Source organism: Carassius gibelio, chromosome B3, assembly GCF_023724105.1.
Source record: "Carassius gibelio isolate Cgi1373 ecotype wild population from Czech Republic chromosome B3, carGib1.2-hapl.c, whole genome shotgun sequence".
Classification (NCBI taxonomy): Eukaryota; Metazoa; Chordata; class Actinopteri; order Cypriniformes; family Cyprinidae; genus Carassius; species Carassius gibelio.
The window spans coordinates 39305571-39317745 of record NC_068398.1 but is presented as its reverse complement, the minus strand read 5'-3'; the positions used below and the strand labels follow the sequence as shown (position 1 = coordinate 39317745).

General features: G+C 37.5%; 1 protein-coding gene and 1 long non-coding RNA gene across 4 annotated transcripts in view; one reads left to right on the top strand and one right to left on the bottom strand.

The window, feature by feature from the left end:
- LOC127953492 (uncharacterized) overlaps positions 1 to 6866 on the top strand; it is a 34746-nt gene extending 27880 nt beyond the window's left edge. The window contains exons 3-4 of one of the 2 annotated variants that reach the window (XR_008153250.1): positions 6243 to 6277; positions 6699 to 6866. This is a non-coding gene — a long non-coding RNA (uncharacterized LOC127953492). The remainder of the gene's footprint in view (positions 1 to 6242; positions 6278 to 6698) is intronic. The other variant, XR_008153251.1, reaches the window with a different exon arrangement.
- On the bottom strand, positions 2328 to 5645 carry LOC127953442 (uncharacterized). 2 transcript variants are annotated; one of them, XM_052552693.1, is made up of 5 exons: positions 5343 to 5645; positions 5034 to 5163; positions 4496 to 4667; positions 3575 to 3723; positions 2328 to 3313 (listed from the first exon to the last, which is right to left on the bottom strand). In XM_052552693.1, exons 2-5 carry the CDS (start codon positions 5143 to 5145, stop codon positions 3129 to 3131), a joined length of 618 nt encoding a protein of 205 aa, XP_052408653.1. In that variant the 5' UTR covers positions 5146 to 5163; positions 5343 to 5645; the 3' UTR covers positions 2328 to 3128. The 2 variants fall into 2 exon arrangements, 1 of the variants encoding a protein (XP_052408653.1); XR_008153166.1 differs by having other exon boundaries at positions 3575 to 4918.
- Positions 6867 to 12175: the final 5309 nt, after the last annotated feature.

Here is a 12175-nt window from a genome sequence, read left to right as displayed (position 1 = left end):
AGTGGCAGCAGTACGCAGGGCTCTGTGGAGGTGGAGGACTTCTCTCCTCCTGATTCCCCAGGGCTAAATGGAGACATACTAGATGGCAGTGCAGGTCCTCTGCCCTATCAATTTGAGCCAATAGCCCCTGCCGTGACTGTGGACGAAAACATGGACGAACCGGAGGCTGTGCGGATGGGAGAAGTGTCAGAATGGTAGCTAGCTGCTAGCTAACTAATCAGAGAAGACTAAAAACTCTTCTGCAGGCACTAGACATGAAATTAGCGTTTTCATTCATAAACGTATAATTTTGCAACAGGTGTACTTGTGGTCACTGTACCAGGCTGTCTCCAAGAGAAAACTTGTCCTGTAGGTGGCACAGGTAAACGCAACTTGACACTCAATTCACTGTATTGCAATTCAGTATGTAATCAGTCAAAATAGGCAAATAGGCGTTTTATCATATGTAGGTTTTGGGCATGTTTCCATTACACACACACACACACACACACATATATATATATATATATATATATATATTAGTGCTGTCAAAATTAGCGCGTTAACGCATTCGATTAATTTGAAATATTTAACGCGTTAAAAAAAAAAACGCAATTAACGCGGTTGCAGTTTTTTTTATTTCCAGTTGTGGCCTAGGTGTGTTCAACGTGCAAAGAAATATGGATAAGACCAAGGAAGGACTTTTAGACGGAAAGTTTCAGTATAAAACTCTGCCGGATTACTCTTCAGTCTGCCACAAGAAACATTACTCTTCATTTAGTCTGCCACAAGAAACAGCAACATTAAAATCATGAACTCAAATGTCATTGTTTAAAAAAAAAAAAAAAACAATGACTGTAACAGTGCGTAAATCAGACCTTTCTGTAACGCTAACGTTAATAAGCTTAAACGAAAATAACAAAATAATTGTGTAGCGGAGTATTTTTTGTACACAGTGCCGCGAACTGTCAATCACTCCTGTGCGCGTGCATCACTGTCCTCTGCAGCAACTTGAGCTCTCTCTCTTCATCAAGCTTTAAAACAAAAAGACAAAAAGGGGACAAAAAGATCATATTGTCTTTGTGCATAGGCTATAGATTAATTAGATAAATGAATATCTAAATTTGTGCCTTGCCGTCTACGGTATTTTTTTAGAACTTAGAAAAAAGATGCTGCAGCCAATGAACATATACATATATATATATGAATATATACTACTTAACAGTGGGAAAAGCGACACATGCGCTATTCACTTGTATAACTTAAGGGTGAATGGGTAATGTAGTTTCTGCTCTGGGTGGGATGAATTAGGAAGCTTGCATTGTGAAGGGCGCTCTGAAAATCGGCAGTGCAGGTAAAAGATTAAAACCTCTATTAAAACCATAGACAGTAAAAGAAATGGACACAGCGACCCCATTGGAACTCAATTGAGACAAATGAAGCCCAGTTTTAGCGTTTTTTAGCACTTCCGTTTCTGACGCGCAGACTCAAACGAAGCTTGACGATGTCAGCAACCTGTCTGCCAGATGTAAATCTTCTAGTAGCTGTGCGTGCAAACTGCCATCGTTAATCTTGCAGAGACGGCGAGCTTGAACGGGGAGTTCTTTGTCGTGAGTGAGCAGGAGTAAGTATTCTGATTAATTATTTTGTATAGTATTTTAAAATGTAACGCCAGTACGCCATATTAAGTTAATTGCCTGCGAGCTTCTCCTCCTGTCTGTACGGTAATGCGACAGAGAGACGAGTGGTTATGACGCAATCGTTAGCCTATTTTTTACAAAAACTGTTTATACGGGGCCATAATATAACATAGAAGGTAATGGAGCCCTTTATACATTTTCGTGTATCTTTAGAAATAAATAATGGACAAACAGAGTCTTTAAACGCCTCAGATGTAAAGTTATTCGCTGTCAAAGTGACGCCAAAATGAATGGGAGTCAATGGGAATGCTAACGCAAGTGAAGTTCTGCTAAAAGATGGCAGCCCCCACCCGACTTCAACTTCCGGTCGAGTTCCTTGCCCCTTGATTAAAACAGATGTCCAAATGAGCGTACCGGTACGCTACAAGCACGTTCTGGGCGCACGGAGAGGTGGCGGTACGCTCAAGAGCTATATTTGGAAGTGGCGGTACTGAGTACCGGTGCGTACTGGCCCACTTAAAGCACTGGCAATGACTATACTTTGGAATTTTTTTGCAGTCCACTTAGAATTCAACATGGAAATCATTTTTGTTTTTTTTGGCATTGATTGTTTTGAAATTCAAATGGTACTTACATGCCTGTGTTTTTTTTCTTTAATAAATATGGCTTTCAAGCCAACAGTTAATTTGGAGGATATTGATGGTTTATTGCAGGTATGTTGTTTACATGAGAAAATCTGTGTTACAAGTTAAACAAAAATTCCAATAAACAATCATATTTTGAATTTAAATAGTTTCTTTGTCTTGAGTTTACATTAATTATTTACATTTTACATTTACATATCCAAAAAGTTTCAGTCTTTTAATTGCGATTAATTTTAAAAAATTGTGCGATTAATTAGTTAATTTTTTTTAATCGATTGACAGCAGTAATATATATATATACATATATATACATACATATAATACACCTTTTATTTTATTATTACTTTTAATTCCTAACATGTAGGTGATGCACAGATGTGAGCAGGTTGGTGGGGCAGCATGCATAACTGCTCATCCAGGTTTTGAACCTGTCGCCCTAAACACATTTGTTTTGCAAGCTGTTTATGGCACATATCGCCAGCTCTACGGTGACATGGAGAACACAGTCCTCAATAGGTTAGTAACATTCTTACCTGGTGTTAACTAAACATATCATTTCAGATTAACATACATTTACAGTACAGGTAGCATTTTAGTATTTTATGTAATGATCCATAACAAGTTAAACTAAAGTTTCAATCTCAGTTGCTACAGACACCTGGCCTATAGGATTTTTGTCCAGTGGTGCTGGGGGTACCTTGGCAGACACATTAGGGTGGTGATTCCCTTGTGTGCTGTTACCTGCATCAGAGAGCAGTTCCCTGACAACACTGGAACCTATTCAGGTTTTCAACCCCCTCCCCTCGACTAAAATAAAGAACTTTACATTTCAATTTTTTCATTTAATTTGTTTATTTACTTTAGATCACAGACAGACAGAAGGTGGTCTAAATCGTGACGTGTGTTGTGCAACAGCTTCACTCTTTTCAGGTCTTTGAAACTGTGTGCAGAGGTGGTCATGAACTTGCAGTCCTTTTAGAGATTCCTGAAACAGTTGTGGCTGCTCCAACACACTTTCAAAAAGCAGATCCTGCAATCTGTCAACATATTCTGCAGAACATTAAAAAAAGAAATAGTACATTACAGATAGATAAAGACAGATAGACAGACAGATAGATACATAAATATATATAGACAGACAGACAGACAGATAGAAAGACAAAGACATAGATAGATAGATATAGATATACAAAGACAGATAGACAGATAGATACATAAATATAGATAGACAAAGATAGACAGACAGATAGATAGACAAAGACAGATAGACAGATAGATAGATAGATAGATAGATAGATAGATAGATAATACCAAATGTGGGATTTCTTTTCAGAAGTCGTACTGTGTACTCTCCTCTTCTGTAGCGTGGATTCTGCATGTGCCATCGGAGCTCCCCTGCAGCTGTTGTTGCTTGTGGTCTTCCGCTATTTTTATTGTAGTGCATGGCTGCAAGTTGAGTCCTAAAAAGTAGGATCTGAAACATTAGGCTGGTGACACACTGACTGCGTGGCGTGAGCGTGGCGTTTCTGTTGTGTGTCAGCTGCGTGGCGTTTGCGAGGTGTTTTCCATGTCTTTGCACACCAGAAGCGTGTCTGACCGCTGCTGCTGCTAGGTGACATATGATGAGCCTCAATGGTGATTTATTTGAAATATGGGGAGAGAGTTGTGGAAGGTCTATACTTCATATTAAACATAAATATATAGCAGCAAAGATATCGTCAGCAGTGTTGACGTCAAAATAGGCTATAGAATATTTTGTTCTGTATTGACAGGTGCAGTATTTGAAAACAGATAATATTGTGTTTACATTAGGCTACATTTATATTTTTGTTTGTCAAAACCTACAGACTTTCAAACATCAAAATTACATGTATTAATATGTATTCGTGTCAAAATGACATATAAACATATTTTCCTATTCAGGTTTGCATTGAAACGCTTCCAAGACGCTTGTATGTTGCATGAAAAATAGGCATCGGTTCTATTTCTAGCATGCACACGTTTTCCGAGACGTTTTCCTGAGACCCGAATCACGCAGGCAGTGTGCAAGCTCTAACCTGTTAACATGGGAGCCGAAATAAAAACGGACACGCCACGCATCCAGTGTGTCACCGGCCTTAGATCAGGTACTGCATGAACAGTTAAGATGCAGAGATGTGTTTAGAAAAAAAGGAAACTGTAAGAAAAATTTGAATGCAATTCAACTTAATTTGAATTAAAACCAGAACATACCGGCACAACATCCCCACAAAAGAGAATGCCACGCTCTTTGGTGCAAACTTGAGGATCAGACTGTGATATGACTCCAGTCCTGACGTCTGGAAGTCAGAACTTAGGTTCTCTAGGTCTTTCAGCAACTTGGGTGCCAAGAAGACCTGAGTGAGCTTTTCACATGCAGCAGTACCTAATTATAAAATAAAAAAGTAAAAACATAAAATATATCGATAAATCACTAGTTTAGACATTATACAAAATGTAATGAAGTATAGATGCTGCTGTCAGTCATTCCTGGTTGTAAACTACAATCAGAATCCTAAGCCTCTCTTCTGGACTTTTTCAAGGGGGTAGAGGTTGCAAGAGGACCTTTTTCTAGTGGTATGAATGGTGTGGAAGTGTAGCAACCAACATGCCTTTTCTGTTGCTTCACCTGAGTGCCTATGACATTAGATATTTCTAAATGAAATAAATACATTGTGCCTAATACACTTAAAAAAAACTACGAAACTATTAACGATTTATGATGTTTAATACTGTAAAGTGTGCAACATACTCTTGCTCCTTTGTTCAGGTTTCCAGCGATGTTGCGTTAACATATGCTTCATGTCGGGATGGTTTTGACATGCAGCATCTTTTTTGGCGGGCTGTTTGGTCTGACACGCCATCTAGCAACACAGTTTAGGCTGACAATACAAACATATTAATTTCCAAAGACTTCCCAAACATATTTAAATATATTACATATTTAATTACACGAATTAAGCATACAATTGAGGTACTATCGAAATATCAAATAATTTTATAACGAGCGCTTATTTAACAAAAGGCAAGTAAAACGCATAGGTTTAAGTTTTAGACACACCTCTGAAAGGATAGAAAAGTCCTCGGGACTTGGCACCGCATCAATCGCAAGACGTAACTTGCATTGGTAGTCAACAAGGCCAAAGTCCACCATTCTCCAATTCTCGAAGCTCTCTTTCGAAAAATGTTTGCTGCACACATATAATCTGGATGTATCCGTGGTTGATGGCCAACCAACCGCCCGCAGCCAGAGTCTAGCCCTGGCAGCATCGCGGGGAAACATATGAAACCCATTTGAACTTTTGCACCACGAAAACAAACACTTGCGTCCCATGATAGCCTCACTCATCTACTCGTCACAGCCTGTGACGTGGACAGGATGAAGATTTTAAACCCGGAAGAGGAAAATAGCGTATAAAAACTAAAATTTAACCATTTTCCCCCTACTATTAAATCTAACAGATGCTAACATCGTCTTCAATGGTGTTCAACACACATACCTCTTGTTAAAATCTCAGAAATTTTGGTTTAGGGTTTCATGACTCTTTAAGTATGTTAGAGTTAAAGTACAGTACAGTTTTGTAACTTTTGTTACATAATTACATTTAAAATTACATTTTAATTTAAACTTTTTTTCATTTACCTGTGTATGTAAGCACAGTTGTAGTGTTAATGTTCAAACTGTATTTACCATGGTAAAGTGTCTGACAATTAATATTCTTAATAGAATAAAACTGCCTCATTTTTTAACTGTAGACCTGTAGCTGAATAGTTTGGTCTACTACGCTGCTGAAATGTAATGTTGGTCATTATGGTGGAACTTAATATTTAATAACAAATATTTTCTGAAGTGGTACTTGGTATAAAAAGTTTGAGAACCAGTGGTTTAAAGAAATGGTATAATATGAAATCCTGCTTTTTAAGAACTTTTCAGTAAACCATTTCTTCTTTCCTCTTGTAGAGTCATCGAGGATCCAGCTTGTTCTTGAAACATTGGTAAGAAATTGTTCATCTGCTACATTGCACTGTCACTTCTGCTCGAGATGCTTTGACCTTTTGTGATAGGTTTTGATTGTACTTAGTTAAATAAAAATTTACTGAATTAGATTTGACTTATTTTACTACACTGTAATGTTAGTGTTCTGATTAAAACAGTGTAACTGGGGGCTCTGAAAACACTGCTTGTGAATAATTTGTTAATATTGTACATTTTCATCTGAATACATTAAATAAGTGTTTAATGAATAGTGTTGTCCACTTTGTTTCCAACCTCACTGTTACTGAACTGTAAAGTGAAAATATTGTGTGATTTATTTTGCATTCAGATTTCAGCTAAATATATTTCACAATATCAAAGTTATTGTGAAACATTGTGAACATACCTAAACAAACTGGTTAAATCTTATGTGCCCTCCAGAAGTTTGCCCTCTGCAAGTGAACGACGCCTTGTGGTGCCATCCCAAAGAGGTTCAAAATCACTCTCACGGATCTTTTCCTGGACTGTGCCCAGCTGGTGGAATCACCTCCCAATCTCAATCCGAACTGCTGAGTCTTTACTCATTTTCAAGAAACATCTTAAGACTCATCTTTTACTTCCCGTTAGAAATCAACTGGTTGAAGGTTCCCTTCTCAAACTGTGCAACACATTTTCACGGCACAAATGTACACAACTCTTGTAATGAGACACATTACTAAAACATGTTTTTGACAGAAACTAGTTTTCCACCCAAATAAAAGATCCACTGGTTTCGGTCATAAAGGTACAAGGGTTTGTCTTGTAAGTGCTGCAATAAATATGCATTTATTTGCCAAATTATTTTACAAAAACCTTTAAATATAATTGTATTTGGATTGTTCTACTACATGTTTTTAGCAAAACCTCCATGCATACTGTCGGATATCGCCAAGTAGTAAGGCACAAGGACACAGGATTGCCAACAAAAAAGGGTTTTATTTTACCCAAAAATAAGAAAAAGGTCTCAGTTACAAAATAAATCAACTTGTTCTAACAAATAATCTAGCTAGACTTTAATAAAGTAAACAAAACAAGTTTTAATTCAATATAACGAAACTTAAGAAGAACTGAACAAAACAAAACTAACCCCCTAAATGAGACAACAAACAGGTATTTATCACAGACGGTGAGCTCACTTAAACAAGACAGGGGAAAACATACAATCAACACTTTATAAATCAACAAATTAGTTACAAGTTATCTAATCAAAGTAAATAGAGTAACAAACAAAATCTAATAATACAAAACAACAAATATTAATAATAAAAATAAATTGGAACCAATCAGAAATATAACTTCATTTCTTCACCCCCCCATGACATAGCATCTAGTTGGTATCGTCCAGTGGAATGCTCAGACCATAAATATTGACTGCCGCACGCGCCTCAGTCTTTTGTCAGTCAAGACCGCGATGACGGAAAGACGCACACCTGAGTCAACGCCATTCATCCAACCTCCATGCCACGGTAACTTAAACTCAAATAGAAACAAAGATAAGGAAACAGAAATAGTACAACGCAAGCCAGTAAGTGTGCACTCCAAACCAACGAACGAAGTACTGACATGTATAAATAAAGCTTTGCAATTTGTCAAACAAAGTCTGTGTAGTGATTTTCTTATACATAAACCTTAAATCCTATACTATAAATTCAAATATAAATGAATGATAAAAAGGAAGAAAATAACTATCAGTATGTAAATGAATATATGTATCGTGAATGAATGCGGGAAAAGAACTATCAGTATGTGAATGAATGTATGTATCATGAATGAATGCGTTGATGTTACCCTTATCAATGTGTGGCCACAGGTTCGGCCATCACACATACTCTGCATAATAAAGTGGGATTATTTTCATCTGTTTTATACAGTATGTTTCCAAAATAAAACTGCTGTTTGACAATTTTGAGCATGTGGTAGTTTATTGAAGTTGACTGTAAAGCCATTGCTGCCAGTCATTCGATTTTTAGCCTTGCATGTACATTGTTGATCTAAATGCCCACTCGGATCTAGGTGTATTTATACACGGTGCAAGGTACGATGGGGAAAGAACGTCGTATTATCAACGTTGATTAACTTTTCAAAATCAACACCTCATTCAGCTTTCCTCCCCGGTCTGGAGCACGACTCTAATTCACCCGTAATGCAGGTAAGACGGTGACACAGCGTCGTGATTTCAACGTTGATCCAATTTGCAAAATCGAAAGGTAATTCAACGTTGATTCAACGTCGGGATTTCAACCAGGGCTGGACTGGGACAAAAAAAGGGCCCTGGCATTTTTGCTCAGACTGGCCCACCACAATCGGTCGGACACAACCAACCAGTACACCATCCTTGCGGTCGCTGTAGATGTGCATATCTACCGTTCTATTCCCAAAAACCCCTACAAAGCTGAGAACTAAGTGCCATGGACCAGTGTACTCACTCTCTCTTGACTGACTCCCTGGTGATCAAAGGTGCTCTCCTCCACTGCTAACTAAACCTGGCTTGACTATAGAGAAGGACAGAGAGACAGAGATAAATAAATTGTTGGAAGAGTTATTAAAAGTACACTTAGTAAGAATCCATTTTGGTTATATAGTCCTGTATTCTTGAAGAGCAGGATTTCTAGATGGACAATGTGCTCCATGTTATAAAAGCTAGGTAATCCTTTAGAACCCAATAGAATGTGGATGTAGAATTCTGCTAATTTTTTTCCCAATGCACCAGACAGCAGAAAAACTAGTTTACAATTGCAAGTATAGGCTACTTTGTTTTAAAGAGCACAAACCCCTCTTTAATATGACACCAAACAACATTTACCTCTCATTGTTGAGATACTTTCCATAAAAAAAAAGAAAATGAAACTATACTACCAAATTACTCACACAAAACGTCCTAATAATATATATGATATTCATATTATTCACTCACCATTAATATTGCATATTAATGATATTGTAAATTAATTAGAAACATGAGAAAATATCTACTTTGTTGAATATACAGCTAAACAAAAATATACAGCTTTCAAAATGCAAGGCGAGTTTTATTCCCCAAATATCATGTGTTAGCTACCTCTCTTCCAACGTGTAACTCGTCGTGGGCGACTCTCTCTCTCAGCCATACGCAGCCATTTTGATTAATAATTAAAATAATCAAATGGCATCATTTTAAGTTTTTCTACAGAAGGGCTGAACGGCCGTTATGGGGTTTAAAGGGTTAACATTAGAATAGTCAGCCGAAGTTCAATTGAATAAGTTAACTCTGCTAACCTAGCTACAAAAACAATGCAAAATAGCTCATTCTGTTTTGGGTGTTATTTGCTGAGTGGCTAGTGCAGTAGGTGACAATCTGACAAACTTTATAATAGCGACAACGATTATGTTGTCTTATTATAATATTAATTAATTGAGGTAACGTTAAATCATCACATATCCTCCTGCACCCGCCCTGATTAACCCTCCCTCCTTGTTAATCATGTAGCTACCATGAATACCTGCTCAGTGCTCACTCTGTCTCTCCTTGACTTCACTCTTAGACACCTGCTCCTCCTGCTCCACCTGCTGCCATGGCTAATCACCTCCATGTGCTATATTCACCTGTTTTTGTAAAATGTCGTCAGCTATTGTAGGCTTGGAAATTGAAGCTACAGCAGTAAACATGTCGGTTATTTGTGCACATGTTGAATTTTTATTTTTTTGGCCGGCTACTTTTCCGCACCCCCCTTGCTTTTGCTTCTCCATCCTAAAGATTTCTGTCTCTGAGCCACTGACTGCATCTGACACAAGATACAGAGTAGGAGGGGTGGAGCCTGTTAAGAGATGATTGGGCCAGCCCAGTGTCAGTATGGAAAATGAACCAATGGGCCGCTGTCCCTGCTTTATGGGCCGGTCGTTGGCCAATTAAAAAAAAAAAATCATATTATATCGACATACTATGTGCATTTGCCCGGTATGCCAGATTACCAGTCCAGCCCTGATTTCAACCGTACACCAACGTCACGATTTCAACGGTGAATCCACGTCGTGATTTCAACGTTGATCCAATTTAGCAAATCGAAAGGTAATTCAACGTTGATTCAACCATGGTCGCCATCAACAGAATAGAAGGAGAACACATTCACAGAGAGAGAGAGAGAATGTCCAGAGAAATAATAATAAATAAATAAAAATCATGGCAAAGTTCAGCATGCCTTAAACCTGAGATGAAAATAATTAAAATGAAGTGAAACACATTTAAAGATATTAATATATCAATTTGAGGGTGCATTGTTATTGCAATCTTTACCAATACACTCAGCTCCGTAAAAAAAAAAAAAAAATGCATTTATTTTGTTTGCCGTAATGCTTTATCAGTTTGGCATATGGTTGTTATTTGTTTTGTTGTGCGCTGATAGAAGGGTTATTGCGTATGTATCATTCTCCAGTGAGGTGAAATTGAAGTATTTTTGAACATTACATCCTCATTGTGAAACCAAAAATTACAGTATTGGGCATTTCTGAAATATAGTTTGTCATTTGTCAACACAGTAATTTTTGTACCATGTACTGCTGGTGCTAAATGAATAAACATATACATACATAAATGTAGACACTGTACTCAGTAAAATGATTTAATTGTCTTATGAGAAGAGCAAAGATGATTTCACGTATTTCTATGTTCAGATTTTTCACAGTTTCTTCACAAAAAAAAAAAAATATATATAGAAAAAAAATTGTAGGTTTGGAACAGCAAGATTATGTAAATAATGGCAGAATGGTCAGTTTTGTGTGATCTAGTCCTTCAGTTGCTGAAATGCTCTTATTCATGTTTTCCTCTATAGATAGTGCTAGGTTGCTCAGTTATAGGAGCCAGTAATTCAGCCATAAAACCACTGATGAGTGCAGCAGATTTCAACACATAATCTTTGAACTGTGCCTCTGCTTCAAGACTTTTGTAAGCCACCTGAAAATAAATGAGACCTAATCAAATTACCTCCTGAATATACAATGTGGATGCAGATATAAACATCTCTCAGGTAATCTTCTTAGAGTGAATGTATAAATATCCACTTTTCAACTCTGGTTTACCCTCTCTGTGAATTATGTGCAATGAAAAACGAATAGTTTATGATAATTGAATCATCTCTTATGGCATCTGTGAGTTCACTTGTTGCACAAATGTGTTGTGCTGCATTTCTCTCACCTCCATATAGCAATAAGAGCTGCAGATTTACTTATACAAGTGTAATTTCCATAAACTCTTCAGCTAAATGATGCTTGTATTGTATTGTATTGTATCTGAACAGGGAGTTTGACAGAAAGTATATTACTGTGGCTATTATCTGCCCAAGAGCAGGTTTTGGATCAGAGATGTGATGTTGTTCATGGCTCTGTGTTTAAGGCTGTAAAATCATTATTATTTGACCCTCGATTTAATCCAGAGACGCAGGGTCCCCTGTGTTTGTCTTTGGCTTTTCTATGCCCATTGTTTTCCTGAGTTTATAGGATCGATGTTGTTGCTCTTCTACTGAGGATTTCCAAGCTGACTGCTTTCATTTGGTGACATTTCCCTCAGTGCCTCCTTTTAACGGAGGGTGAGCCCCTTCTAAAATGTTAAAAGTGCCACCATCAATCTTCCCTCCTCAGACAAGTGTGAGGCCTGTACTTATCCTTCAAGTTTTCTCCCGTTTGTTGGCCACAATCCACAGAGTCTCATTGAAAATTATTCCCATGCCTTGACAAAGAATAACAAAGAGGGCATAAGTTTTACCCTAACTGCTATTCAGACACATTTCAATTATCCAAGTTTCAATTGTAATCATGGACTGAGCCATTAACAAAGCTTGCAGCAGTTACCTGCAGACCTCCATTACTGTCCGCTGAAGATTATAGAGTTTAGCAATAGTACAAGCGAG